Source organism: Canis aureus, chromosome 12, assembly GCF_053574225.1.
Source record: "Canis aureus isolate CA01 chromosome 12, VMU_Caureus_v.1.0, whole genome shotgun sequence".
In the NCBI taxonomy this organism is placed as follows: domain Eukaryota; kingdom Metazoa; phylum Chordata; class Mammalia; order Carnivora; family Canidae; genus Canis; species Canis aureus.
The window spans coordinates 44,389,552-44,416,529 of record NC_135622.1 but is presented as its reverse complement, the minus strand read 5'-3'; the positions used below and the strand labels follow the sequence as shown (position 1 = coordinate 44,416,529).

Below are 26,978 nucleotides of genomic sequence, written 5' to 3'. Positions count from 1 at the left end.
CTGCTTTGAGAAAAAAAATAAAGTAGAAAGAAAAGACTGTTGAGCCACTATCTTGAGGGTGGATCAGTCCAGGCAGGAAGTACACAAGGGGTGAAGGTAAAAATGATCACATGATATTTTCTGTCCCAGGAGATACTTCTGGAACCATCAATGCAAGGAGCAACTGCTGCCTGATGCTGTCAGGATGGCCCCTGCTACTAACTGCAACTGTTCCCGCTATACCTGTGGGCCCCGCTCCTTCAGTGATCGCCTCTACTCCAGGGCTGCTCTGTGCCAGACACCGTGTTGGCCCTGCTGCTTGTCCTGGGGGAGCCCATCTTTGTGACTTCGGTGTTTTCACCCCGTCATCTCATGGCTGTATTTGAGATGTCAACAGGAATCCCAAGGAATGTCAAGTAAGTCTCTGCCCACTCCCCAAATCCCTGAATCGTGGAGTCCCTGAGAGTCATAACCTGCTCTACTCCTGTCTCTCTGGAAGTCTGCAGCTGGATCAGCCCTGGGATAAAGAGCATAATCCTTATATTTACATAGTACTTTACAGTTTGCAAAGCCTTTCATGTAATCACCCTTTTCACTTGACCCTAAACCAGCCCTATGAGGACTCAGACATATCTCACCCTCTCCTAGACCTTCTCTTACCCCCTGGATTCTCAAATCACTGGGTGCCAGCACCTTCCTGGGCACTCACTGTACCAAGCCAGATCTCTGGCATCCTGTAGAACATTTTCACTAGAATGACTGACAGGCAAGCCTGTCCTTGCATGCTCCCCTTCTCTGTCAGTGGCTTCACCACCATTCCTGGTACCCAAGTAAGAAATCCTGCCCTCTTGCTCCCTACCCACTCCAGGGCTCACTAACTCCTCTCTGAACCAATGTCATTCCTTCTCTCCTAACCCACAGCCTCTCCATTAAGGCACAGCCTTCTACCTGTACCACTGCCCCAGCTTCCTCCCTGGGCTTCTGGCCTGGGGTCCTGATATCTAGAATGTCCTTTCCAAAACCAGGTGACCCTGTCCTATTCTCCTTCTAAAAGCATCATTGACTCTTATTCAGTAACAAAATGAAGTTCAAAGCCTCTGTGTTTGGTCCCAACCTCCCCTCCATGCCATTCCCACCCTTCTCCCAGTAAGCACTCCCAGTTCCCTAAACCCTTGATGTGACTCCACACCATCACATCTGTACTGATATTAACCCTTCTGCCTGGAATGGGGCCTTTTGTAGGTTTTGTTCCAGCTTAAGTATCAGCCCATCCTCTGTACCCCCTCAATAAAATCTCTTCCCTGGGCCCTGTGTACATTCCAGCTTCATCTTGTTGGCTCCAAGGCAGCTGACTTTGGGAGGCACCAGTACCGCTGGTTTGCTCCCATCTCCCTTTCCATTTGCTCTTCTGCCATCTTTTCTTAATGAATCCTGCTCGCCCTCTCAGGGCAGCTTCCAGACCCCCCTCCTCCCCGGCTGAGTGGGCTTCCTTGGCCTCATGCTGCCTTGCATCTGCACCTCCCTTTTCAAAATACTCATCATGCTGCTCATGATGACTTGTGCAATGACTGTCTTCCCCTTGAGGGCAGGGACCATGTCTTTTTAATTTATTGTTTGTTACCCCAATGCCTAAAATCACACGTGGCACATAGCTAGCCCTCACTGAATATTATTATCTGGATGAATGAAAGAATGAGTGAATGATGGGATCCCTGGGTGGCTCAGTGGTTTAGCGCCTGCCTTTGGCCCAGGGCGCAATCCTGGAGCCCCGGGATTGAGTCCCACGTCGGGATCCCAGCATGGAACCTGCCTCTCCCTTTGCCTGTGTCTCTGCCTCTCTCTCTCTATGTCTATCATAAATAAATAAAATCTTAAAAAAAAAAGAATCAGTGAATGAATGACAAAATACTTAATTTACGAAGCACATGAAAATGTAGCTTTTAATGAACTGGAAAAAACTTAAGACGTTGATGAGACAATTAGAAATTTGATCATTGACTGAGTATTTGGTAATATTAAGGAATTATTTTTTAGGAGTGATGTAATATGTGGGTTCAAAAAAATGGAGTCTTTGTCTTTTATAGCTATGTACTGAATATTTTCAGATGAAATGGTATGGCTTTTTGGGCTTTGTTTCCAAATAATTTGGTGTATGGGAGTAGGAGAGGAGCAAATGGGACAGGACTGGCCAGGAGTTGATTGTTGTTAAGAATGCATGAGGAAAGCTTGGTAGCCAAGGCACTACTTATTTTCCCAACCCTTGTATGTATTTGAGACTTTCCATTATAAAAAGTTAATAACAAAAAAGAGATCAGACCCAGCCATGGGCGTAGGTGGGAGGGCTGTAGCTTTTATGTTATGAGTAAAGGTGGGTAAGATAACCAAGGAAGGCATTGCAATTTAGGGAAATCATTTGCAAGTCTATGCTTGAGCACATTTCCAGCAGCATTTTTGCTGAGGGCCTTTGTAGCAGAAGATAATTTTATGGTCATTTCCATAACATGAAAACACACTCATCAAAGCAGGAGAGGCCTGGGGAACTTTCAGCGTGCTCTGCATGTTCCCCAAGGCCTGTGTTGGGTTGTTCTGGGCGGGAGAGGGGGACATTTGCCACCTGGGATTTTAGAGAAGATCTGTGCCCACCCCCGCCCCCAGCTGGGGAGGGACCTGTGAGTGCTGGGTACAGGGGAGGATGTGGGAGGCACAGGGAAAGCACAGAGCTGAGTCCACAGCCAGTGTGCGTTGCAGAGGCTGGCCTACGGGTCCCCTCCATTTGTCCCCTTCCGTGGGGGCAATGCCCACCCCCTCGCAGGGAGCAACACCTAACCCATGTCCCCTCGGAGAGGAGGTGTGGGCTGGGCCAGAGTGCACGTACAGGCCCAGGCATCCTGGGAGCATCGCAAGACTGGGGGCACTGGGGTACTCTGCCTCCTTCACCAGAGATGGCAGAGAAGTCTCCAGATAGAAGTCCTATTTATCAAGAGGGAGAGCTCCTCCATTTTAATGGGGAAAAGAAATCTAATTTGGAATCTGAGTGGTCCCCACAGCCACGAGTGGGAGCATCTTGTCCCCTGTGCCCAGGCTGGGGCCTCATCCCCTCCCAGCATACAGTCTCTCCCCTGGCCCCATGGATCCTGGCTCATCTCCTTCCCTGCCCACTCCCCAGCAGCCTCTGCTCCACCCAAACCTGTGGCTTCCTTCCTCTGGCCTCCGGTCCCCCGCCCCCCTGCCAATTGCCTCACCTCCCACAACAACCCCCCGCCCCCCCCCCCCCGCATCTCCACATGTGCAAGAAGTAAGCTGCCATCCCCTAAACAGGCTTAAACCTAAACAGTTTATGCCTCACCCGTAGGTACACCTGGGCCCTCCTGAGTTGGATGACATTTCCGCGTTATGTCTGCACACATCTCTGCTCCCCTATCTCATTATGAGACCCTGGTTTGCCTATTAAACCACACTCTGTATCATGTGTTGTACACAGCAGCTGTGCTCAGAAAGAGCATGTTCCATGAAGGGCTTGGGCCACATATGGCCCCTCTTACTTCTGACCTGTGGGCTGGAGCTGGACTCCCTAGCGTTTGCTAAAAGGTGAGGTCAGCCTCCCTCTGGGGCCCCAGAAGACCCTCTGGGCCAGGAGGTCGATGGAGGGTTCTTGTCGTCATTTCTGAGGCCTCTTCCAGTCCCAGATCCCCTCAGATAAAGAACTGGGGTGGGGTTAGGAGGCTCACATTTGGGGACGCTGAGCCCAAGAATGGCAGTGCCACAGTGGAAGATTTAAAACCCACTAATGAGTAAATACCTCAATACCTGTGTCATATTCATTTTGATGACAGGGCCTGGGACTCAGCATGAGGCTCGGTGAGGAGAGCTAAAGTGGGACCCCTGTTTTGAAGGTGCTCAGACATGAGTGCAACATACAGAACTGGGGCAGTTTCTAAAATACCAAGTGCCGAGCTGAGCTGTGGCAGGAGTGTGCACATGGTACTGCAAGGGAGGGGGAAGGCTTCACAGAGGAGGTGACATGAGGAGCTGGGCCTTGAAACATGCACAGAATTGATGGTAGTTCTCAAGTTAGAGGGTGGGGATTGTTCCAGGCAAAAGAAATAAATGCCTTAGGGTCTGGAGATATATAGGGCTTGTATCTGGGGAATGGCTGGAAATTCAGTGTTATGGGAATGCCATGGAGTGGGCTGGGGAAAGGAGGAAGGAGAAGTCTCTAGGCCAAGGGAGAAGCCTTGAAAAAGCAGGTCTTTATCTCCGGTTCAATCACCAGGCCAGGTGAGTTACTCAGAGATCAGACCCATCCTCCAGACATCGCCCACCTCTCACATCCCAATCCTGCAGCCCGGTATCTTGGCAGGAAAGCTCAGGGTTGGGGAGTATGGGAAGATCACGGGGCTGGCCCCAGACAGCCTGTGGCTACTTCCCTGACCGTCCAGGTTCTCCCCAGGTTCCAGTGGGCTGAGTACCAGATAGAGGTTGGGCTAGAGGAACTTACAGGCTCTCCCACCCTGGTTCTCATGATGCTGAGAACTATTTTAGCAGGTTGAAGAAGGACAAGTGCTAGGGGAATACTGCTTCTCTTTGAGTAGTGACCTGTCATTGAGATGGCTCCTTTCCAGACAGCCCACTCCAGTTTCTGACTGTAGGAGTCTCAGTTAAATGGGGACCACAGTCTCATCTTGCCCGTGGGAAGCCGAGGCTCTGGGACTCTGGGGTCTGTGTGCATGACTAGGACTTGGGGGGCCAGGCCTTCCGGTGTCTCCCGTCTGACTCAATGGACTATAACTCCTGCAGGCCGGGGCTGTGTCTTCACCCCTAGGGTCCTAGGCCTGTCCACAAATATCAGCACATTCAGGGAGTGAATGAATTAGGGTAGGATGAGGTTAAGGGTGCTAGTTAGTAAGAGCTAAGAGCTGGAGATGGAGCTGGGTGGTGAGCATGGTGCAAGCCTGAGGGTGGGGCGGCCAGCTGACCCCATGGCAGGAAGAGAGGGGTGACCAGGGACACAGCTAGTAGGTGTCTAACCCCCATGGGGACAGGGGTCTCAGGGATGGTCTGCTTCAGGCTTGGGTCCTGAGGAACATCTTAGCCAGGGGGTCCCTCCAGAGCAGAGGACAGGCTCAAATTGCTTGCTCTTGACACAGGTCAGGAAGCCCCCAGACATGCTCTCCTCTCCCCTTAGGAAGTCTGGCTAGAGAGAAGATGGTTCAGGAGCCAGCAGCTTCCCCAGGGAGAAGTGGAATGGGTGCCTCCCAGATACATCAGTCATCTGAATGCTCTTTCCTCAAACTCCAATGCCTATTATTTCACTGAAGTAACCCGTTGAAGTGGATGTTATCCACACGCCCATTTTAAAGATGAGGACTATCCAGGTGAAGTGAGTGGCGGGACCCAGGTAGGACCCAGGGTTTCTGACTCCTTATCTAGAGCTTTTCCACCACAGACCTATAGGGCTCTTCTCTAAGTGTCCTGGATGGCACAGCACATAAGGTCAAGCTTATTTCAACCAGCTAGTCTGGTCTGCATGGGCCACTGCCAATAGGCACAACTCACTAGGGCTCCCTCACCCAAACTGTCATGAACTTTACTCGAGGGATTAGGGGAACTCTCGGCCAGCACCTCCCTCTCACTCTTCACCAGTTTCCCATTTCCCCCCCTGCAGCTGTTTTCTTGGTCAACAGTGGTTGTGGATGTGAGGAACTGCTGTGGAACATTCTGGAATGGGTGGGTTCCTCTGAATTGTTGTTAATGTTGGTCTTTTGGAGTATCTCTGGTTGTCAACTGCTGGCTCAGCAGATGAATGGTTGAGGCATCTCTGGTTGTTACAAAGGACTCTTTCTGGAAATCTGCTTGCAATAGGCCTATTCCTAAGGTCCAACTCCTTCCCCAGAGCTCTGTCTGGGGCCACCAGCTGCAGGTATAGAGCTTTGGAAGTGGATCTCTCCACTCAGTCTAGGGGGCTCAGGTTGCAAAGAGGCAAATTCTTGTGTGTTCAGTTGAGGCTGGAGGGCTGGCCCCAGTGCTCAAAGAAAAAGGTGGGCATCAGATAGGGTGCTCACTCCCAGCTGACCAGGAAGAGATAAAGGGCTTGCAGGATTGAGCAGCCAGGGCTGGGGGAGAGGGGAGGTTTTGTGCCTCAGCCCCGCCACTACTGCTTTGTGGATCTCTTTACAACGGGGCCTTGGTTTCTCTGCCTGCAAATGTGACTGGTTTTGTGCAGCCGGGAACTGTCCTATCATAGTAATCTAGCTAAACGGCCAAGTACTGTGCTATCTGGAATTTGGGGACACGTTTCACAGATGAAAGGACATACTTGCTTTTTCTAAAGCCAGCAGGTGGCACACAGAGATCCAGGGTGCTGCAGACAAAGCCATCCTTGGGCTAGTGTGGGAAGCAACAGGCAGCCTGCCCACCCTTTCCTCCCCCACCTGCCAGCAGGGACACTGCGATCCCCCGCACCCCTGCCAATTCTATGCACAACAGGCCACAGTATGGACAACCTGAGCCTCCAGCCAGAGCCAGTCCAGCTGAGGGGCGATGTGGGCACCAGGGCTGCTGTCCCTGGTCTCCCCTCTCCCTCCGAACCCAGGTGTGGATGTGCATGCAGCCTGGGCCCAATGTTCACTTCGCTCTTTAATCTGGCGGGGTCCTCTCAGCTCCTCCCCATCCCCCCATCCTCATCCTGTCTCTGGGAAGGCCATGTCTAGTGAGGAGTGCCTGGACTTTGCTTAAAGGCCACCAGAGATGCCCCTGGCTCAGAGAGCTGGGCTGTGTGGCCAGCAGAGGCAGAGCTGGGTGGGCAATCAGCACAGGTAAACCTGGCCTTACTTTTTTCTGCTTAAAACCCTCAGGGCCTGCCCACCGTCCTCAGGATGAAGGCAGCCTTTCTTCCCTGGTATGCCTGTCTCTCCTGCCTCGCCTTCGTACTCACTCTGGACTCCAGCCTCATGGATCATCTGTCTATTCCTTGTTCCATGTCCCAACTCCTCTCCCAGCCTTGAGCATCCTGTCCCTTGCACCAGCTCTGCCCTCACCTCCTCACCTTGCTCTCTCCTGCTAGTCCCTTGGGTTTCAGCTGAGGTGCTACCTCCTCCAGGAAGCCTTCCTTGACCATCCTGCCCCAGCCTGGGTCAGGTGCTGCTTCTGTGGCTCGTGTGCTGCCTCGTCCCCATCCTCATCATATCATGCACCTGTCCTGCATGCCTCCCCACTGGTCCTTCTGTCCCCCTGGATGTGGGCTCCTCAAAGACAGAGCCTGGGTCATGCTCAGCCCCCAGCCTTGGTCAGAGATCATAGTATGTGGCTGCTGGATGCATGAGTGGGGAGGACGATAGGAAGAGAGTTGACAGAGGGGAGGCCAGTGGAGCCCAAAGGGTCCCTGCCCACCAACAGATCTGCAAGAAGCCAATAGTATCCTCAACCAGAGAGCTACTGGCTGCCTGGTTTCTAGGAGCCATACTGGGGCTTCCAGTCTGCAGAGCCCACCCCCACCCTGTGTCCAAGGAAATCTTCTGGAGGGAGAGGGAGTGGAGGCCTCTTAGCCCTGGGACCCCCGACCTCAGAGGTGGGGTCCTTACTTCTACCTCCCCAGGCCCCCCTGCAGGCAGAGGACTCTGCACGCCACCAGGCACATGGCGCATTGGCAAGTGCAGGGAGGGACAGACACAGACGCAGACACAGCAACACGGGGGACCCCGATTTTCAGGAACTCACAACCACCTGTCAGGCCAGGGGCAGATGGCTGCTCACGAAAAGCCGCGTGGCCCCCACCCTGCCAGAACTTTTCCCATCCATCCTCCCTGCCCTGCCTTATCCCCGCCAGCCCAGAGCTGGGGTCCCCCTACGACAGGGGGTTCCCTACCTCGGAAAGTCACTTTGGCGATCCTGTCGCCCCTGCCCCGCAGCTCCGAGACCGTCTTGAGGTGGACAAGCAGAGCCATGCCGGTGTGGGGAGCCCGGACAGGCCGGGCGGGAGCGGCCGGGAAGGGGGGAGCGCGGCGGGGCTGGGCTCCCGCTCTCCCGCCTCCCCTCTCCGCGCCGCCGCCTCCTCCGGCGCCCCCTCCAAGCGGCCCACAGACCCGGCACCCGGAGCCCGCGAGCCCTCCTTGCAGCGGTTCCAGAGCCTCAGGGCCGGCCAGCGGCGGCCCCAGGCGTCAGCCCCGCGTGTATCTGGGGTGTGTGCGCGCGTGCTGGGCGCCCCGCCTGCAGCCCGGGAGTGCGGGCTCCCAGTCGGAATTCATTATTCAGCAGCCGCCTGCTCCCAGAGGAAGCCCTGCCCAGCCTCCGGATGCGTTCTCCAGCCCCGGGAGCAGGCGCTCCGGCCCACCTCTCTGCAGCGCTCCCTTGCGCCCGCTCGGCCAGTTCCGCCACCAGGGGTGGGCAGGGGGCACAGGCACAAGTGCCCAAGGTGTGGGCGTGGGGCCAGGACACCCACCTCCCGCTCTGGGGGAGGGACCGGGAGCTTCACCATCTGTGCGCGCAGGGAGCTGGGCTGTCGCACTGGTGTTTCGAGGTGATTCGCGCCCCCCTCCCCAGTCAGGGTTGCCACTAGGGAACGTGGATGGGCCAGGCCTGGCTGGGACCCACTGTGGAACACAGAGATTGCAACCCAGGGGTCCCCCTAAGCTGAAAAATAAACATCTGCCAGACAACATGAAGGCTGTGCCTGGCGGCTGCTGTCAGAAATGGAAGCCCTAAGAGAAAGAGAAGATGTCCTTTCCCCATCTGCTAGTGTGGACATTGAACCTCCGAAAGGTGGGATCCTGACCTCCTGCTTTGGGATCCTTGGGTCTGGGAAGATGGGGTGCTACTTGAGGGGAGCTCAAGAGCCAGCCTAAGCATGATGGGAGATGCCCAGCCTTGAAGACCTCAGAGGCTTATGTTCTACTAAGGGCAATGCTTAAGGTCTAGGACACCAACCTCACCCCATCGCCCCATCCTGGGGCCTACGGATGGAGAAGCCTGGGCCAGTGAGCCTCACTGGAGCAGGACTGTCAGTCCTCGTGTGCAATCAGCTGCGGAGGTTAGGGGGTGTGGGGAAGGGATATCTGGCAAAATTTCCCAGGACCAAAAAAGAACTGCCCTGTCTTCCAGCAACATACCCTGGGAGGAGCTTATAGAGAAAGGGACCCTGGGGATTATAGGGAAAGGGACCAAGATTCCTGAACCTGGAGCCTCTGTAGGCCCTCTGCACCCTTGCTCTTGCTGTTAGCCCTGCACGGAATGCTCTTACCCCACCAAAGCCTTCTTGCCTGGACTCAGCCCAACTGGTGTCTAATCCTGAAAGTACCTCTGCACCCACACACCTTCACCCAGCTGCCTTTACCCCTCTCATCTCATTGCTTCATTCTTATGATGGGGAGACCCTGGTTTCCTGCATTTTTGCTCCCTAGAGCCTCACATGGAATCCTGTGTATATAGTAGGATACCCAGTGAAGGTTGACAAGATAAGGGGTGAGCTTGGTGACCTATCTGGAACAGAGTTAAAGTTTTAAAAAGGGAAATATTAAAATTTCACAGCATGCTAACAAGAGGTTACTTCCTTCGAATTCTATAGTCCAGTGACCTGCAGGATGTCACAGGAGCCTCCTTCTGGATGTTTCCTTGCAACGTTGTCTCCTTTTTCTATTTCTTTTCTATTTCTATTTCCTTCTCTCCTTTCCTTCCTCAATTCCTTCTCTCCTTTCTCACTTCTATCTAACCACATTGAAGCAAAGAGCATTTTAGTATATTGTATTTATTGAATACAGATGAATGTCCAAAAATTTTTCAAACCAGTAAGTTTAATGTCTCTTTAAAAAAAAAAAAAACTAAATTAACTCGCATGTTCCATAAATGAGGTCATAGGTGATCTTTATTTGTAAGGTATGGTGGCACTTGAAAAAAGGAAAAAAGATTCATCTCCTCCCTAGGCCCTCTGGTGATTCTCTCTTATGAGGGGGTGAATTTCACGAGGCCTGTGCATTTTTAGGAGAAAGCCCATGAACTTGCCCTAAACAAGACATTGAGCTTGGCTGAAGGTCAAGTTTCTATACTGATAAATTGGTAGTAATTCCACCCTGCCAACACATAGCACCCCTTAGCTGAACCAGCTTGACCCTTCTGAAACTGAAGCCAGATCTCACTTTTTAATTTCCACTCTCCCTAATCATCCATTTCTGTAATTCTTACTTACAAAATTTATTCAGCAAGCATATACTAACTCCTCCTAGTACCAGGTGCGAGGAATTCTGAGGTGAGTGTGATACAGTATTGGACCTCAAGCAGAAGATATTCACTGGAAAAAAAAAAGATATTCACTGGAACACAAGGTGCCAGGTTCAGGGGCATAGTCAGCTGGGAACTCATGATGAGGGGGGGAGTGGGCGCTTGACGTTGGCGGGGGCAAGGGGGAAGGATCTCTTCCTGGAGTATAGTACACCTGAACTGAGGGTTGTTCTTTCACAACTTTTACAAACATTTTTCTTATTATTGCTTATATTCTGCATGGAGAATTTAGAAATACACAGATCTCTCTGCGGTTTGAAGGCGTGGTGGAGAGTCCTTCCGCCTGGCCCGCAACCACTCATTCCCCTTCAGATCCTTTTCCTCCCTAGGCCTGTTTTCCTGCTTCCTGCACCTCTTGGAAGCCTGTGGCTTCCACTGTTAACTGTCAGAGGAAGCCTTTTGAGAATTCTGGTGGCAAAAGCATCCTGCAAGCTCATTAGTGTCTATGGTCTTCATCAGCTGCCATTCACAGAGTCAAACTGTGAAGATAACACCTCTCCTCCGACAGGATTTGAGTGAAACTGTGAAGGCCGAGGATAAACTGCAGGGGGCTCTCACTGATACTAGCACTGCTGCAAGGGAGCTGGGAGGCAGGTTTGGCTCCAAGTGGCAAAGAACACGTTGCCTTTGGAGGCTGCCACCACTCTCTCACACCCCAGTTAAAGACCAGGGCTGAGATGAGGGTCACTGGAGAAATGGGATGTGGGGGCACCAGTTACAGGAGGGAGGCATCATTACAAGAAAACCTCACCCGGGAGGTTGCTCTCCACTATCCCCAGTTGGGGTGCAAACCAGCTAACCTTGTGGACTGGACTTCAGAACTGGGGACAGGTGTAAATCACACACCCAGACGTTTCCAGGGTTTGTTTTTTGCCCCTTACTTATAAACCACTCTTGTAGAGTAGTTTGCCGGGCAGGACGAGGTGAGAAGAAAGCTCCCAGGGAGAGGTGAGAGAGCAATGAAGACAATCCCCTTGGGGGACTGGGGTGCCCGAGCGCTGGCTCCTGGGGTCCCTGCGGCCTCCTGGGCTCCTGGAGCAGGGCGGCGATGGGGCTGCTGCTTTCTGCTCGGCCTCCGCAGCCAGGGCGCCCCAGGCGGGGTGGGCGAGGCCTGCGGCGGACCGGGGGGGTGGGGGGGGGGCACACTCCGCGGGCCTCTCCAGCGAGTTTCCACCTCCATCCCGCATCCCGGCGCCACCGCATCCCGGGCGGGCGGCGAAGCAGAGGAGCCCATCATCCCTGGACGTGAACGCAGCCGCTGGGGGCCACAGGAGAGCAGGCGCCAGGAGGGACCCCCCCCCCCGCCCCCCGAACGCGGCGGCCGCGCGGCCCCTGTGGTTGCCAGGCGCGCGGTTGCCAGGTGCCCCGGGCTGTTGACCGTCGGGCGGGGAGGCGCTGCACCCACCATGGCCTCCCGCAGCGCGGGCACGCTGCTGAGCGAGTTCAATGCCGCCTACGTGCCTCCCGGCCTCATGCCCGGGTAAGGCCGCTCCCGCCGGTCGGGGTCCCCCCACCCCTAGACCCCTCCTCCCGCTGGCAACTCCGCCCTGCGCGCCCCCGTGCACCGGCCGCCGTCTTCCCGGGGCTGGCGTGCGCTCCGAGCAGCCCTGGCGGGGCCGGCCTGGGGCTCTCCAGGTTCTCCCCCCCCCAGCCTGGGCCGCGGGAAAGCGGGAGGAGAGGGAGCCGCTGCGCGAGGTTGGTGTTTGGAGACCCCTGGGCGGGGGGAGCGAGAGCGTGGGGCGCCCGAGAAGGGAGCAGGGTTTTCGGGCCCCAAACCAGTGCTCCGCACCCAGGATTCGCTCAAGAGTCATCTTTGTCGGTTGAAGGACAAAAGGAGAGACCGGGTGGGCCCCCGGGGTGGGCTCGAAGAATCTGGCAAGGCGGGTCGGGCAGTAGTTATTTCTCAGTGGAGTGCAGGGCCCCTGGACTTTGTGGTCGGTACCCCCCACTCCCACCCCATCTCACTTAATCGTCACAGATGCTGGCTTTGAATGCCTCTGGGTCCCCAGATCTGTCTTAACCTTTTACATTTTCAGATGCAGGGTCAAACCTACCTTTCCTTTCACTGGCTGTTATCAAGCTCCAAACATCCAAGATGCAAGTCTGACTGTCTCTTCCATTCTTTGGCCTTTCTCTCAAAGTGTCTGAGATTTCCACTCCAACCCCTTCTTCCAGGGTGTAAGATCCTCGGCTTTCTCCTACGGGTGGCCCCAGGCATGGAGGGCACGAACTGGATTTTGAGATGCTCCTGATGTCAAGCTGGGTGTGTAAGAAAAGGTGGCTTAGGATTTTCCTATTAATTCTTTCCTTCATTTAGGCATTCCTTTGACAAAGACATGTTGAGTGCTTGGGATGTGCCAGGTGTTGTGATAAGACAAACAAGCAGGGGGCTGCCCTAGAGGGGTTCCTCTTAGAGTGTAAACACATAAGGCTTAGTTCAAAGCCATCTTTGCAGCCCTGGATCATGGTATTTACATCATCCTGGGTGTTTATCATGGAGTTTAATTCTGTACATTATTATTTTTTTTCTTAAGCTCCCCACTATCCCCAGGTGGAACCTAACCATTCCCAAGTGTTCCCCCACTCTGCCCCATGGGCAGGGGGAGTTGTGTATTTCAAAAGCAATCCTGGGTTGCTTCTTTATCCCTGCCACTTGTCTGCAGTTCCCTTGAGCACCCTGTCTTGTGATTGATCTAGAAATTGTGATAACAAGTGAATCATAAAGAAGGCTCCAAGCATGAACTGGACTAGTTTGAATAGCTGAGTCTGTATCTACAGCTTTTGCTGTGGATCTTTCTGGGAGGGTTATGCTGTCCCTAAAGATCCCCATCAGTGAAGAATGCACTGAGTTATCTTATGTTTCTAAATGCTACCTCATTTTGTTAGCTTAATGAAAGAATCCAAGATTCCCCACCACACTTGGATAATTATTATTTTTGTGTGTCTTTTCAAATATTAATCACAGGATTTTAAGCACAGCCGGTCTTTTCTGACACTCAAATCATCCCTCTTACCAGTTTTATTCATAGAGGCAGAGAATATTCACAGTGGTAAAGACCTTGGAGATCATGTAGCCCAGCCCCCTCCTGTTCCAGATGTGGCCACTGAGTTCTGCAGGGGGACTTGCCTGAGCTCCAGGCTGGTGATGGAAGAACTGGCTTTGAACCAGGTCCCTGATGCTCTGTGGTAGCATTGTGAGCCCCCAGGCATGGGCACCTACTATGTGCCAGACACTGTGGTGGGCTCTTTATAGACTTTCTCTAAAAAAACCTTTGCAACAACCCAGATGAGCAATGGTCAGCTTGCCTAGGGTCATTTACCAAGTTACCCTGCCATACCTGTGTGACTTCAACACCCAGACTGTCCTCCATCTGTCCAAATGTTATCTGTATCATTAGTGAGATCCCTGCAGTGTTCAAGGCCTGATTCTGGGTACCAAGGGAAACAGGATGCTGGTCTTCAAATTCGTTGGCCAGGCTGTCCCACCTGGTCTCTTGCTGCTCTGAGCAACACAGCCCTCAGGCACCCTGCCTCTGTCTGACCCGTGAGCCTTCCCTGCAGTGAGTAGGGGATTCTTGGGTCCGAGTTTCTGGGATTGTAATGTTTTTCAAGGGATGAGACCGGCCTCAGTGGGGCACTGTGCCTCCTGCTTGCAGGCCAGATCTAAATGGTATCCATCCCCTTGCTCTCTGCCTCCCACCACACTTTACCAGGCTCTCGGTCCAAACACTTGACCTGCCGCTGTGCATTCATTCATGGCCAGACTACTACTGCAGGGGGACTTGCACCCCCTCCACTTTCCTCTATCTGCCTAGAGTGGTGGCTGTGCCCCCATCTGCCTCAAGGGCCTCAGGACCCTAAAATCAGTGGATTCCACTGTCAGGACTGTGAACATTGTTGAGAAGGTAGCCACATGCAGGTGGCTGTGTCCCTTTCCCCAGAATCCCCATACAGTAGATCCTCTGGTAAATGTTGACAACCTGCTCTCTGGAGAGAAAAAAACCCTGGCTTGTAGCATTCATCTACTATCTGTGGTATAAAAACACTCCCCCTGCGGCTGATTTCAAGCTATCAACATGGTGTCACAGGGCAGAGCTGGAAGAGATGCACAGCAGCACACACTATACAGTAACTCTACCCTACAGATGCAAGAGATGTAGCTGAAGTCCAGAACACAGACGGTAGTAAAACATAGTGACATAATTAGGTAGTGATGAGTTTTGAATGCTTATTCCCTTTGTTTTCAATATAATTTCTTTTTTTTTTTTAAAGATTTTATTTATTTATTCATGATAGTCACAGAGAGAGAGAGAGAGAGAGGAAGAGACACAGGCAGAGAGAGAAGCGGGCTCCATGCAGGGAGCCCGATGTGGGATTCGATCCCGGGTCTCCAGGATCGCGCCCTGGGCCAAAGGCAGGCGCCAAACCGCTGCGCCACCCAGGGATCCCTCAATATAATTTCTTTATGACTTTACAGAACATAATTCTTTTTTTAAAAAATATATAATTTAATATTTAATACTGGCTTGTTCAACAACAGCTCAAAAAATCTTAGAAATTTAATAATCAGCTCCCTTCAGCCAGTATGAGCCGGTACCAGCTACAGCTAGCACCCCACCACCTCCTGCCAGCTGCTTCAGGCCTGAGACCTTACCTGCAGGCTGAGACAGGTGTGGGCCAGGCTGGGACAGAGGAGCCCTTTTCTGTGTCAGCCCGGGGCCTGGCGCTGGAGTTGCAACCCCGAAGACAGGCCAGTACATCCTGAGCTACTTAGGCCATATGCCAACGGGATATAGGAGACTCCATGTGCCCAGACAGGCCACTGTTACCTCTCACATAACCCTGAAGAACGGGGAAGGCTTCCTATGAACAGGGGTCAGGGGCCCCTAGAGACATAGGCTTTGTAACAGGGATCCTCCTTCTTTCCAGAAGAACCATCAGCCCTTAAGAATGTGCCTCTGCTTGTCAGTTTATTTCAATGAATATTTACAGGGTGTCTCCTGAGCACCAGCAGTGCCAGGGATGCAGATATGGGTAGAACACCTCCCTCTCTTTCCACAGAGTTTATGCTTCAGGAAGAAACACTAGATAGAGTAAAGGCCCAGATAATTACAACACAGCAAGAATGTGAAGTGGGACATAAGGGAGTCACAAAAGAGGGCGCCCGGCTGGCTCTGTAGGAAGAGCATGGTGACTGTCGATTTTGGGGTCGTGGGTTCGAGCCCCACATTGGGTGTAGAGATTATGTAAGTAAGAACTTAAGAGAGAGAGAAAGACAGAGACAGAGAAAGAGACAAAGGGCATAGACAATTCAATGGAGAGGACAGGCATGGTCTGTGGGTGGCTCCATGGAAAAGGGGGTATTGGAAATGGACCTTGAGGGATGGCTAAGATCACAAGGCAGGGAGAGGAGGAGACAGTGTCTTTGGGATGGAGGGGGTTGCTGAGGAAAGGCAGGGGTGGAGGTGCTGGCCCTATATGCTTCCAAAACAGCAAATGGCCTATTTAACTGGAGTAGAAAAGCTGCAACGTGGCAATGGATGGGAAGATTGGAAAGACCTCTCCCAGAGCCCCACGTCAAGCAGGGCCTTGAGCGTCTGGCCCGTTTGTTCTTAATTTCATCGACAATGGGGAGCCCTTGAAAGCTTTTGCCCAGGGGAAGGATCTGATCTCACTGTACTCAGCAGGAATTGTAGAGAAGAAAGCAAGTGTGGAACAAGGACGTGCCGAATAGTCACAAGTTAATTAGTTAATAAGGCTGCTCGTGGGATCTCTGATGGCATGGTAATTAATTTTAATGTCAGGTATGGGGCCAACCAGGGCCATCAAGAGACAGGGAGGGATTGCTTCCTGTACACACAGAGATACACAGAGGACTGTTGTCTGGGGCCCCGGCTGAGCACTGTCTCCCAGCTCGTGTGCAAGTGGCTGAGGAGCCAGGCAGCGGATGAGGGAGGCAAGGAGGAGGGGTGGCAGCACCATGGGGACTGTTTGATGCCCCGGGATGAGACCTGCCATTCTCTTCTGTTCTCTCCACGTTGATCGGCCACACAATCACCAACAACAAACCTTTGGAAAGCTTTACCATAGAACTGCACAGGGTCTCGCTCAAGGCACACACATGCAAGTGTATCCAGGGGACATAGACCTGGCTAGCCTTTGGTGCTAAATGAATGTGAATGTGTCCTCTGGTGCTAATGAATGTGAACGTGTGCACATATGTGGGCATACCCGTGCCCCTCCCTGAGCAGCAAATTCTGAACAAGATCTGAAATCTAAGCAGAACCTTAGGAGGATTGCGGAGGAGAGGGCTTCTATTCTATTGGGATGCAAATATCTTGGCATTCAGAGAAGGTGGAAAATCGGGGAGCAGAGGAGGAGTATGGCAAAGAGCCTGGGGGTGGTGAAGAATCACAGGAACACGTCACATTTCTATAGCTCCTTTCTTCAGAGGAGCGCAAAAGGCCCCTGTGGGTGGGACGCTGTGTGTGGTGTGCGCTCTGCTGATCAAAGCCAAGCCCTTTTAAAGCAGTGCTCGGGGGGTACCTGGGTGGCTCAGTGGTTGAGCCTGTGGTTCAGGTCGTGATCCCAGGGTCCTGGGATCGAGTCTCACATCAGGCTCCCCACAAGGAGCCTGCTTCTCCCCCTTCCTATGTCTCTGCCTCTCTCTTTGTGTCTCTCATGAATAAATAAAACCTTTAAAAAATAAAAAATAAGACCAATTAAAAAAAAATAAAGCAGTGCTCAGGGACATGCCCCCCTGGGTTCATGGACTTCTGCTTCCTCCAGCAGCCATTTATTGAGTACTTATCCTCTGTTAGGTGCTGCGTAGGTGCTGAGGATAGAGAACACAGATTAGCAGAGGAGGTGGACCAATGTGCTCCTGAGCAGGGATGGAAGGTGTGACACATACAAGCTAGGTAGAGAGTGTGTAGTTCGGGAAGGTGACAGAGAGCCCTGGCTCTGTGAGTGGGTGAGGAACTCCCTGGGGGCAGGAGGGGCCATGGCATCCCAGGTAAAGTAAATATGCGCAAAGGCTTAGAGGTGCAGACAGCATGTGAGACCCTAGAGATGTGACACTTCTGAGGAATTGGGCGCCTGGGGGAAGTGAGAAGAGAGAGGTGAGCCTTGGTGATGCATCCTTGAGAAAGATGGCTCTGGCAGCAGCATGGACAGCAGGATGGAGGGGTGAGACTTGGTCTGGGAGACTGGCTAGAAGATTCTGGACAGTCCTAATGAGCCAAGAGGAAGCGGCAGCCATGGGAGAGTAGCAGGACTTAGGGACAGGAGGGAGATGGAGAAGAGAGGTGATGGGAATCCTGGTTTCTGGCTTGTGAGGGGTGAATATAGGTGTCATCCAGCAAGGCAGAGCTATCCAGGAAGAGGAGCAGGCTGGTTTCCATTCAGCTGAGTCTGGCATTCATGGGCAAGCCCTCTGTGGACAATTAGGTGTGTGGATCCATAGCTGGAAGAAGAAACACAGAGACACAGACCTGGGCATCCTTGGTGTATGGGCAGTGTTGGAAGTCCAACATAAACGAGCTCTCCCAGAGGACTGGGTCTCTGAAAAGAGAAGAGGACTCTGGGGCATCTGGAAGCATCTAGAAGATAAGTGGAGGAAGAGAACCAGCTCCCAGGCCGTCCCCCTTCACACTGAAGTTCTTTTCAAAGCCTGACCTCAATGGAGGGCCCTTCGTGGAGCTCCACCTTCTCCCTGGAGTGGCCCTCCCTCCCTGCATTTCATAGCATTGAGCGTCCACTTCCAGCACAGCTCCTGCACACCACCGTGTAACACAGTAAATACAGAACGAGGGGGTAGGCTAGAGGAAGAAAGGGTGAGCCTTGTGGTCCTCTGGGTCCCTGACTCCCGGCGCACAGTGAGTTCCCAGTAAAGTAATTCTTAAAACTACCTCACTATCTTAAAAAAAAAAAAAAAAAGAAAAGAAAAGATACATGTACAAAGCAGAAAGAAACAAACCACCCCAAATCCAAAGACCTAGAATTAACCAGGGTTAGCCTTTGGTGAACTTCATTCCAGGTCCCATTATTCAGCTAAAAGACTCGATGGTTGGTTGGCTGGCTGGCTGGCTCGACAGACAAAGCAATTCTATAAAAATATGTTCATGCCACATTTGCTATTTTAAAATGAAAATCATGGAATTTAGTCTTACTAGGACCTAACAGAAGAGAAAGATACTGGCATAAAAATGGAAGAATATCCAGACTTGAGATAAATGGTAATTCAGCTCAAGAGGCATTAATTCCGGAAAGATCCCTCTAAAGTGGAGAGAGGGAGGGAGAACAAAAACCATCCAGGGGTGAGAGTCACTGTGTTCTGTATCCTTCAATGACACGTCTTAAATGTAGTTGCCCCGGGGCTGACTCTGCTTATAAATTCTTCGTTAGTACACTCTCATCGCCCCCCCCACCCCCCACCCCCCAATTTTTGTTACTGAAATTATTTTTCCCTTTGACAGGTTTTATAACATTTACATTCTGTTCTGCAACCAGCCTTCACCTAGCTGCTATTTCTAGTTCCGTACTTTTAAATAGATTTGAAGCTAACCACCAGCCCTTTTCACAGAGGTTCTACATTTACTGGGTATTTCTTTCTTTTGAATCATCATCTCCTAGTTGGCAGGATTTCGTCACCGAGCACTACTTGCAAGGAGAGCCTATAGGTTGCTTTATTTCCTGAGCTCTTTCATGCCGGGAAGGGCCCGGCAGCTGCCTTTATACCTGAATGGCCACTTGGCCAGTTTGATGTTCTTGGGTCATGCGTTTGTCCCTAAAGAATGTTGTGAACAACTTTCTTTAGTTTTCATGCTGTCGCTTTATCATCTTTTTGTTGGGGTTTGACAGCACCTGATCAGCGTGTCCTTCATCCCTACATTCTGAACCATTAGAGAAATAAGATAAAAGAGCGAAAGCTGATATGAGAGAACAGAGCTGATCCTGAACCCCAGAAGGAGATGGCGGGGCTGGATGGGGGCAGGCTTTCCTCCTGAAGCGCAGAGAGTGTCCACTCAGAGCAGCAGCCAGGAGCAGTGTGGGCTTGTTTGCTTGCAAGGAAAAGGGGTGGGGGTGGCTTCAACAAGCCTCCTTCCCCTCTTCAACCCCCTGGCCTGATGTTCTTTCACCTTTTAATGGAAGAGCAAGTGGGGGACAGAGGCACATCTGTGGGGAGCCCCCTCCATGTGAAAGGACTCATCAGGGAAGGAAGGAGGCTCCCTGCTGCTGGTCTCTGGCTGCTTGACTGTTGAGCCTATATTTTTATTAGGTTTCATCCCTAGCACAAAGAGCTCTCAGGAACTGTGCTTCTACTGCTCAGGTTATGTTTCTTGCAAATGAGTTTCCGCATCAGTGCGAGTGTTGCCAAGAGAGAGCCAAGGATGTTGGATTTGGCGATTGGATGATCTTACATTACCTTAATGAAAAATCACAGGCTCACATTTAAGCAGGGTGATCGGACTGGGGGAGATCAAGGAAATAACGGGAGAGGGAGAAACAAAGGTAGAAGGTACAGAACATTTTGCAGAGAAATTCGGGAATAAAGAAGAGAAAGGGTGGGATGTGAGGCAGCAAGGCCCACCAGAGGATTTTGCAGCCTGGGAAGAGTGCACACAAATGTGTGTGTGTGTGTGTGTGTGTGTGTGTGTGTAGGCAGAGGGAAAGAAGCTAAGAGAGAAGGAAAAGAACAGGGGCCGAGAGAAACAGGGAAATACTGATGGGAGGGTGGGAGGCTCTGGACCCAGGAAGGAGTAAACCATGGCAGAGAGGAGGACTCTCCTCGAAGTGGCCAAGGTGACCTCATGGGCCTCACCAGCTGACCATCTTTCCAGGAAAGGAGACCCAGCCATCAGCCAGGAACTCAGGAGGAGTGAGCAGAAGGGCAGAGGCAGGTGGGAATGGGTGGGTTAGGATCCCCAGGGTCATGGTCTCCAGGGCAGAGAGAAGCCACGGGCAGAAGAGGTGAGGCTGGACAAATGCCTGAGTGCAGTGGAGGGCTTTCCCCCTCACTCCCTGCTCGGGCCCAGGCAACCTCGAGTGCTGCAAGATTCTAAAAAGGCACAGCTGCTGACGGGAGGTAGGGCCAGGAACCAGGGAAGGACTCTTGTTATATTTTGCCCACAGTGAAGAGCAATTGGAAGGCCTGTCATTACCATGCTTGGCTTTCTTGATTTCCGCCTGAAGATGGGAAGAAGGAAGCCATGCATTGCTTTCTAATTTTTTTGGTGAGGAGGCCGAGGCCCAGAGCAGCTGCCACAGGTAATCCTGAAGCGCTGATTTCGACCGCAGTGTCCTTTTGCCTGGTGACATGGGGACACCCATGATGTCGCAGGGGCTGGCAAGATCCCCTGGGAGCTCCCAGGGTGGGGTACTGGGGGTACCTGCGGCATGGTCTTCGGGCATTTGTGTGAGTCAGTCCAACCGGAAATGTCACTGATGCTATCGGCACGTGGCCACTCATTTTGTTCATTTCCTAAACATTTCCTACCTGCCAGACCTGGCACTGACAACCAGGGATCCAGAGGTGAGACGTGATCCAGCTCTGCTCAAGAAGCTCCCAGTCAGGGATCCCTGGGTGGCTCAGTGGTTTAGCGCCTGCCTTTGGCCCAGGGCGTGATCCTGGAGTCCGGGGATCGAGTCCCACATCAGGCTCCCTGCATAGAGCCTGCTTCTCCTTCTGCCTATGTCTCTGCTTCTCTCTCTCTCTCTCTCTCTCTCTGTGTGTGTGTGTCTCTCATGAATAAATAAATAAAATCTTCAAAAAAAAAAAGAAGCTCCCAGTCTAGTGGTGGAGACAAAGACATAAAACAGACAAGAGCATTAGGAGTGAGGTATGGCTGGTGGTGCCACGGGAAGAGAGAGCAGGACCCACCTAGACCTGGAAGAGGTGGCAAGGAAAGGATCTCAAAGAAATGATAGGGCAGGTATTTATTTTTGAAGATTTATTTATTTATTAGAGAGAGCACAAGTGGCAGGGGCTGGGGAGAAGGAGAGAGAATCCCAAGCAGACTCTGCTGAGCATGGAGCCCAGCTCAGAACTTGATCTCACGACCCTGAGATCATGACCTGAGCTGAAGTCAACAGTCAGATGCTTTACTGACTGTGCCACCCAGGTGCTCCATAGGACAGGCCTTAAGGATCCTTTTGGGGGGCAAGCATCACGAGCAGCAGGAGAAGCAGGTTTGACATTCCTGATGGCCAGGGGCACAGGGCAAACCCCAAGGGAGGGAGAAAGAGCAGGAACATGCAGGAAACTGCAGATGGCTCTTCACAACCGGTGCAGGGCAGCTGGTGAGGCCGGAGGGGAGGCGAGGTCCGCTCCCAGACGGCCGTGAATGCCACGCTCAGCGCTTGACTTTAGAAAAGTCAGGCCGGCTGAAGTATGGGAAAGGGGTGGGAAGTCAGAGTACAGTTGAGAGGATGAGGGGCTGCTGCGCCACAGTCCAGGTAAGAGGTGGCAGGGCCCAAGCTTGGGGCGGAGATGGCAGCCCGGGGCTTGGGGACTGATGGCATGTGAAGGATGAAGCTGAGGGAGGCAGATGTCAGGTTTCTGACTTGGCCGCCTGACGAGTGCTCTCCACCAGGATGGGACGAGATGCTGGGGAGGTGGGGGGCGGGGGGAGACCGCGCCTGGGACATCCAAGGGGGGAGGCCTGTGTGCCACTGCGGACAGGAGTCTGAGGGAACTCCTGGGCTGGGGATGGAGACCACAGATCATCCGCACAGGGTGACGGTTAAGGCCTTCACATGGATTCCATCCCCCAGGGGACCCTGTGGGCTCAGGACAGACCCCCACAGGAAGAGAGCAGAGGAGGCACGTCATGGGCGGGGGTGGGGGGTGGGGGGAGGATCGAGAGGGAGGTGAAAACCTCAGCAGATAAGGAGAGAACAGTGTTGTAAAATCCAGAAGCAGCACTTCGAGAAGGCAGATCTCAGCAATGCCCAGTGCTGCAGGAGCCCCCTGATGGCCTTGTCAAGGGCCATTTCGGGGGCACCATGGGGGCAGGGCCTGGTCCCAGGGGGTGAGAAGCACTGACTGGGAAAGCATTGGTCTTTAACATTTGCACAAAGTCTGACACTCCCTCTCTTCGAGGATGGCCTGCTGTCCCTTCACTTGGCTACAGCAAGTAAATCTCACCTGACTGGGGCTCCTTAGTGTACTATGTGTGCTTATGCTCTGTGTCTCCAGGGGTCCCGCTCGCCAGCCCCCCTCCCTCTCGTTGGCCTCCTGGCGGCAGAGGGCGATGGGGCTCCTTGCAGGCTGCCTGCGTCATCGAGCTGGAACCAGGCTGCAGCTCCTAAACCCAGGCCTTATAGCTACAACAAATCTTACAGCCCCCATCACTGCCGTGTCCCCACCAACTTCTTACAGTCTCTCTACCCTTAAGGAGAGAGCGGCAGGAGGCCTCCCCATCTTTGGGCCAAACCCAGAGTGGATGGAGAATGACTCGCCTGCAGGCTTGCTCAGGGCTCAGGATGGGGCCTGGTGCTTTGCCCCTGCAGCAGGCTCTGGGCTGGAGGGATGACCATCCTGTGTGTGTGTGTGTGTGGGGGGGTGGTAGTGGCATAAAGGCCGGGAGTCTCTTGCACTCATCCTCCCCCGGAGCCCCGAACCAGGCAGCGCACCTTGGGGAAGCCTCTCAAGGCCCAGAAGTGACCCACGGGGCCCACTGAGCCCATCCCTGGGATCGAGGGGCCTCTTGTGGAACTGGCCCGGAACCTTGCACCCATCTCCCCTCCCATTCCCCCCACCCCCATTACCATTGCAGGTACCAGGGCCATGTTCCCAGTGTGGCCTTCTCCGTCGGCTCCCCCTACGGCACCACCACCCTCAAGTACTTCCAGGACCAACGCAACACAGCCCTGGAGAGGAGCTACACTCCCTTCAGCAGAGGCGGCCACCTCCCTACCCTCTTCTCCTCAAACCCCGACCTGGTGCTGAGTAAGCGCTCCCTCACCCGGGACCGCGGGCTGCACGTCCCTAGCTACACCCGCTTCAACCTGGACAGTGACCGCTTGGCCCAGATCACTGGTTTCTACCAGGTGGGCTGCCCTGGCCTGGGCTGCTGCCTCCTCTCCAAGGTGGGGAGGCAGGGGGATGGGCTTGAAGCCATGGGGGGACCAGAGGAGACCTCTCACCCTCAAAGAGCGACTCTGTTCACTTTTTTGAAGCCCCAGACCTAGCAAGGAGCCTAGGGCTTTGGCTCGGGGCACAGGGGACGAGGCTCAGGACTCTGCTTCCTGGATGCCCCCTCCCACGGCCTCCTGGGGCTCTTGTCCCTGCTCACCCCCACTGTCAGTGGAGTCAGAGCCTTTGGGGATGCTCCCACCCTCACCTCTGCCCCATGGCCCTGTGGACTTCACTGGGGGCCAGGGCTCATTCTCTGCTGTGTTCCTAGAAACTCCAGCCTCTCCCTCACTTCTCTTGCAAACATCCTTCCAGCCTGATTTCAAGGACATGGGTACCTCCAGATGCTCAGGGCAGAGTACCTTCCCTCCCCAGGGAGAGGACCAGGTCAATGCTGTCAGGCTCCGAGGGGGCTGTGAGACCGTGTCAATGGCCATGGAAAGGCCTTTGCTCCCCATCATGACTCTCATGCAGGGCACCTCCAGTCCAGGGGGGAGGGAAAGGGAGAAACAAACACACAAAGCTTACCTGTGCCACCTGCTGAGCCAGGATTCATGTACCTTACCTCTGCTGGTCACTTGTCTCATTTACTCTCCTTAGCAAAGCTGGTGGGGTGCAGGCCTTTATCCCCATTAGACAGACAGGGAACTGGTCGCAGAACACCCAGCTGGGGACTCCAACAAGGGCATTAGGGCAGGCAGCCCCACCCCTTGCCCAGGTATAGCCAGGCAGGTACTGCAGGTGCCCCAGGTCACTCTTGCACACTAACAGCCTGTCATCTCTTCCTTGGGTCGAGCTGTAGATGGCACAGGAGCATCGGAAGTACTATCTAGACAAGACAGGCCTGGTGCCTCGGGTCCCCTACTTCGTGTTGCCTGTGAAGGAGTGGGAACGGTACCCCCTCCCCACTGACCTGTGAGTGCCTGCCCTCCATTCATGCATTCTACAAACACATGTCCATGGGCACCTGCTTTCAGCCAGGCACACGCCACTCAGACTGAGAAATGAGTTCAGATCTGGCCCTAAAGAGCCTAAGGTACAGAGGGCAACAGTTACACAGCAAGGCGTCAGGGTTTTTGGCAGCCCTACACGGATGCCAGGAACCTAAATGAGCAGAATCGGAAAGGGTGTTTTCCTGGTCAGATGCATGGGGAGTTGGGGAGCAAACCCCACTATCTTTGCTGGCCAGAATCTGCAGGCTTCTCTCGGGCAATGGCAGCCTTGCAGCTACACTCGTCCAAACGTGGGCACAGCGGCTCTGAGCAGTGGGGAACTGCTGCCCTCTGCCGGACACAGGGGGCACTGCACAGAGCAGGGACTTGGTTCCCCCCACCACCCCCAACCCCGACCAGACTCAGAAAACGTTCTCCTCAGGACTACAAAACACCTTTCAAAGCCCAACTGTCCATCCAGCAAAATGTGAAAGTTCCCCACTGCCGGCACCTCACTGCTTTTATCTGGGAGAGCTGCTTTTCCCAGGAATGGCCAGCTCTGCCTTGTAGGATATTCCAGGCACGTGGTTGCCTTGCTCTCCTTCCTGACACCAAGGCATGGAAATCAGAAGCCTGTATGCTGCCAAGGTGTCGTGTGGGGAAGGAGGCATCAGGAGGTCGGTCAGTGGAAAGATCTGGGGTTTCCAACTACATGCTGACCCTTTCCTTGCCTCAAGAGCCCTAAGTCTCATCACCACCATTATTAATAAGGCAGCAACCCTTTCCAATGAGTGTAATGGTTTGAAAGACACAAATTTAACTGTCTCTGTAGGATAGATGGGCCCATTTTATAGACAGGGAAACAAGCTTAGTGACGGCTTCAGAAACTTGTACTGCGTAGCAAGTCTGATTGGAGGTAGAACCTAGAGAAAACCAGATCTCCTGACACCAACTCCAAGACTCTGGCTTGGCCATCTCTGCCCCTTGGGTGGCTCTGAGTCAGACCAAACCTGGAAACCACGTGGAGCCTCTCCTGGGGATATATTTCCTGTTGAGATCACTCTGGGCATGATCTGTGGGGAGCCTGGGATGCCCCAGCTCCATTTCTTCTCCAAATTTTCTGGCAGCCTATGCTGCTCATGGCTTCACACCCAACACGGAGGACCAACCAGGTCATCAGGACTAAGAGGGTCCATGCCTGCATTCAGCCCTTTCCCTGATCACATCTGTGGCCTGGGGAAAATCCTTGCCCTTTCCTGAGTTTCATCACCATCATCACCACCACCACTATCACCATCATATCACCACCCCTCACCATCACCATCATGACCCTCATCATCACCACCAACGCTATTACCACCATCACACGACCACCATCACTGCGACTACCACCACCATTACCATTATCACCATCACCCCACTATCACCACTATCACTAACATCATCGCCATCACCATTTCTTATATTTGTTAAGTGTTTCCTCCTTGTCCAGCATTATTGAAGTGCTTTGTATGCATTACCTCATTTACTCCTTGAAGCAAAGCTAAGACAGATGTACTAACATTAGTTCATTTTAAATGTGTCTACTTCCAGCATGATTTGAGCCAGAATCTGACACCCATGTTCTCTCTCTTAACCACTGAACCGTTGTGCAGATGCAAATTATTCTCATCTCAACTGTAGGGTGACTTATCAGATGTTGAGATAATGAGCAGCCAGAAGGTCAAGTTGGGCCAGAATATCGGGCATACAGGGCGTGGTTGGGCACTTCCTTCCCAGCTCCCTGGCACACTATATAACACTGGCTCTGTCTCCTTGCCCCCCAGTCCTCCTCTGAGCCCAGAGAAGAAGTGGAACCTTTTAAGAGTATCCCCTGAGAATCTGAAGACCTACCAGACATTCCCCTCGGGGAAGAGGGTGTCCCCACAGGAGCGGCAGAAGAGAGACCGATACTTTGAATTCAGAGCGTGATGCCTGAGAGCCTGGCTCTGACCAGGTTAGCTTTTCGCAATAAAATCTTTAGCCATGACCAAACCCATGGTCTTCTTCTCTGAGCTCCAGGAACATTTGGCCACAGCAGAACACGCCCGAGAGTCACACAGCACCAGGTCTTAGGGGCTGTGGATGGCTCAGCTCAGGGGTTCAAGCCAGTAGGAAAGCCATGTCCAGCGACCTAGTAGGCCCACCCACCCCTCCTCTGAGGTGGGGGCAGGTAGAACCAAGGACTGTAGGGCTCCCGAGCCTTGGTGGCAGATCAGTCAGGCACAGAGATACCTCCCCTCTGCTTCCACTAGTATAATCGAGGAGGCCTCATTATCGCATGTCTGAGAATGAAGGTGAAGTGACCATGGAACAATTGCACCGGGGGTCAGATGCAAAGGAGTTCCATTTTGAGCCCTGACTTGGCATCATTTAGTTTACATGATAACTTGTGGGGTAGGTAGTGTTATCCCCACTTTACGGATAAAGACACAGTCTCAAAAGTTGAGAAAGCTCAACACAGCTTAGAGGTGATCCAGTGTTTTGACCTAAGCCCTCTTTTTTCCACTACATAACCTGCTTGTGGTCCATGTGGAGACAGGAAAGTAGGGATGATACAGTCCTGAGGCCCCTGTGGTGCTTGAGAGAAAAAGCTATGTCAAGCAACCACCTTTTGCATT

General features: G+C 53.0%; 2 protein-coding genes across 10 annotated transcripts in view; one reads left to right on the top strand and one right to left on the bottom strand.

Annotated features, from left to right (window-relative positions):
- OTOF (otoferlin) overlaps positions 1-12,576 on the bottom strand; it is a 99,604-nt gene extending 87,028 nt beyond the window's left edge. For 3 of the 8 annotated variants that reach the window (XM_077843809.1, XM_077843812.1, XM_077843810.1), the window contains exon 1: positions 12,303-12,576. In XM_077843809.1, the coding sequence (XP_077699935.1) occupies positions 12,303-12,561 (259 nt within the window). In that variant the 5' untranslated portion in view covers positions 12,562-12,576. Of the gene's footprint in view, positions 1-7,843; positions 8,308-12,302 lie in introns of those variants that run through there. The other 5 variants (XM_077843816.1, XM_077843814.1, XM_077843817.1 and 2 more) reach the window with 3 other exon arrangements.
- Positions 11,611-26,346, top strand: CIMIP2C (ciliary microtubule inner protein 2C). Of its 2 annotated transcripts, none has more exons than XM_077843829.1 (4): positions 11,611-11,728; positions 23,028-23,301; positions 24,189-24,301; positions 26,145-26,346. In XM_077843829.1, exons 1-4 carry the CDS (start codon positions 11,655-11,657, stop codon positions 26,287-26,289), a joined length of 606 nt encoding a protein of 201 aa, XP_077699955.1. In that variant the 5' UTR covers positions 11,611-11,654; the 3' UTR covers positions 26,290-26,346. The 2 variants fall into 2 exon arrangements, with proteins under 2 accessions (XP_077699955.1, XP_077699954.1); XM_077843828.1 differs by having other exon boundaries at positions 23,028-23,340.
- The last annotated feature ends 632 nt before the right edge of the window (positions 26,347-26,978 follow it).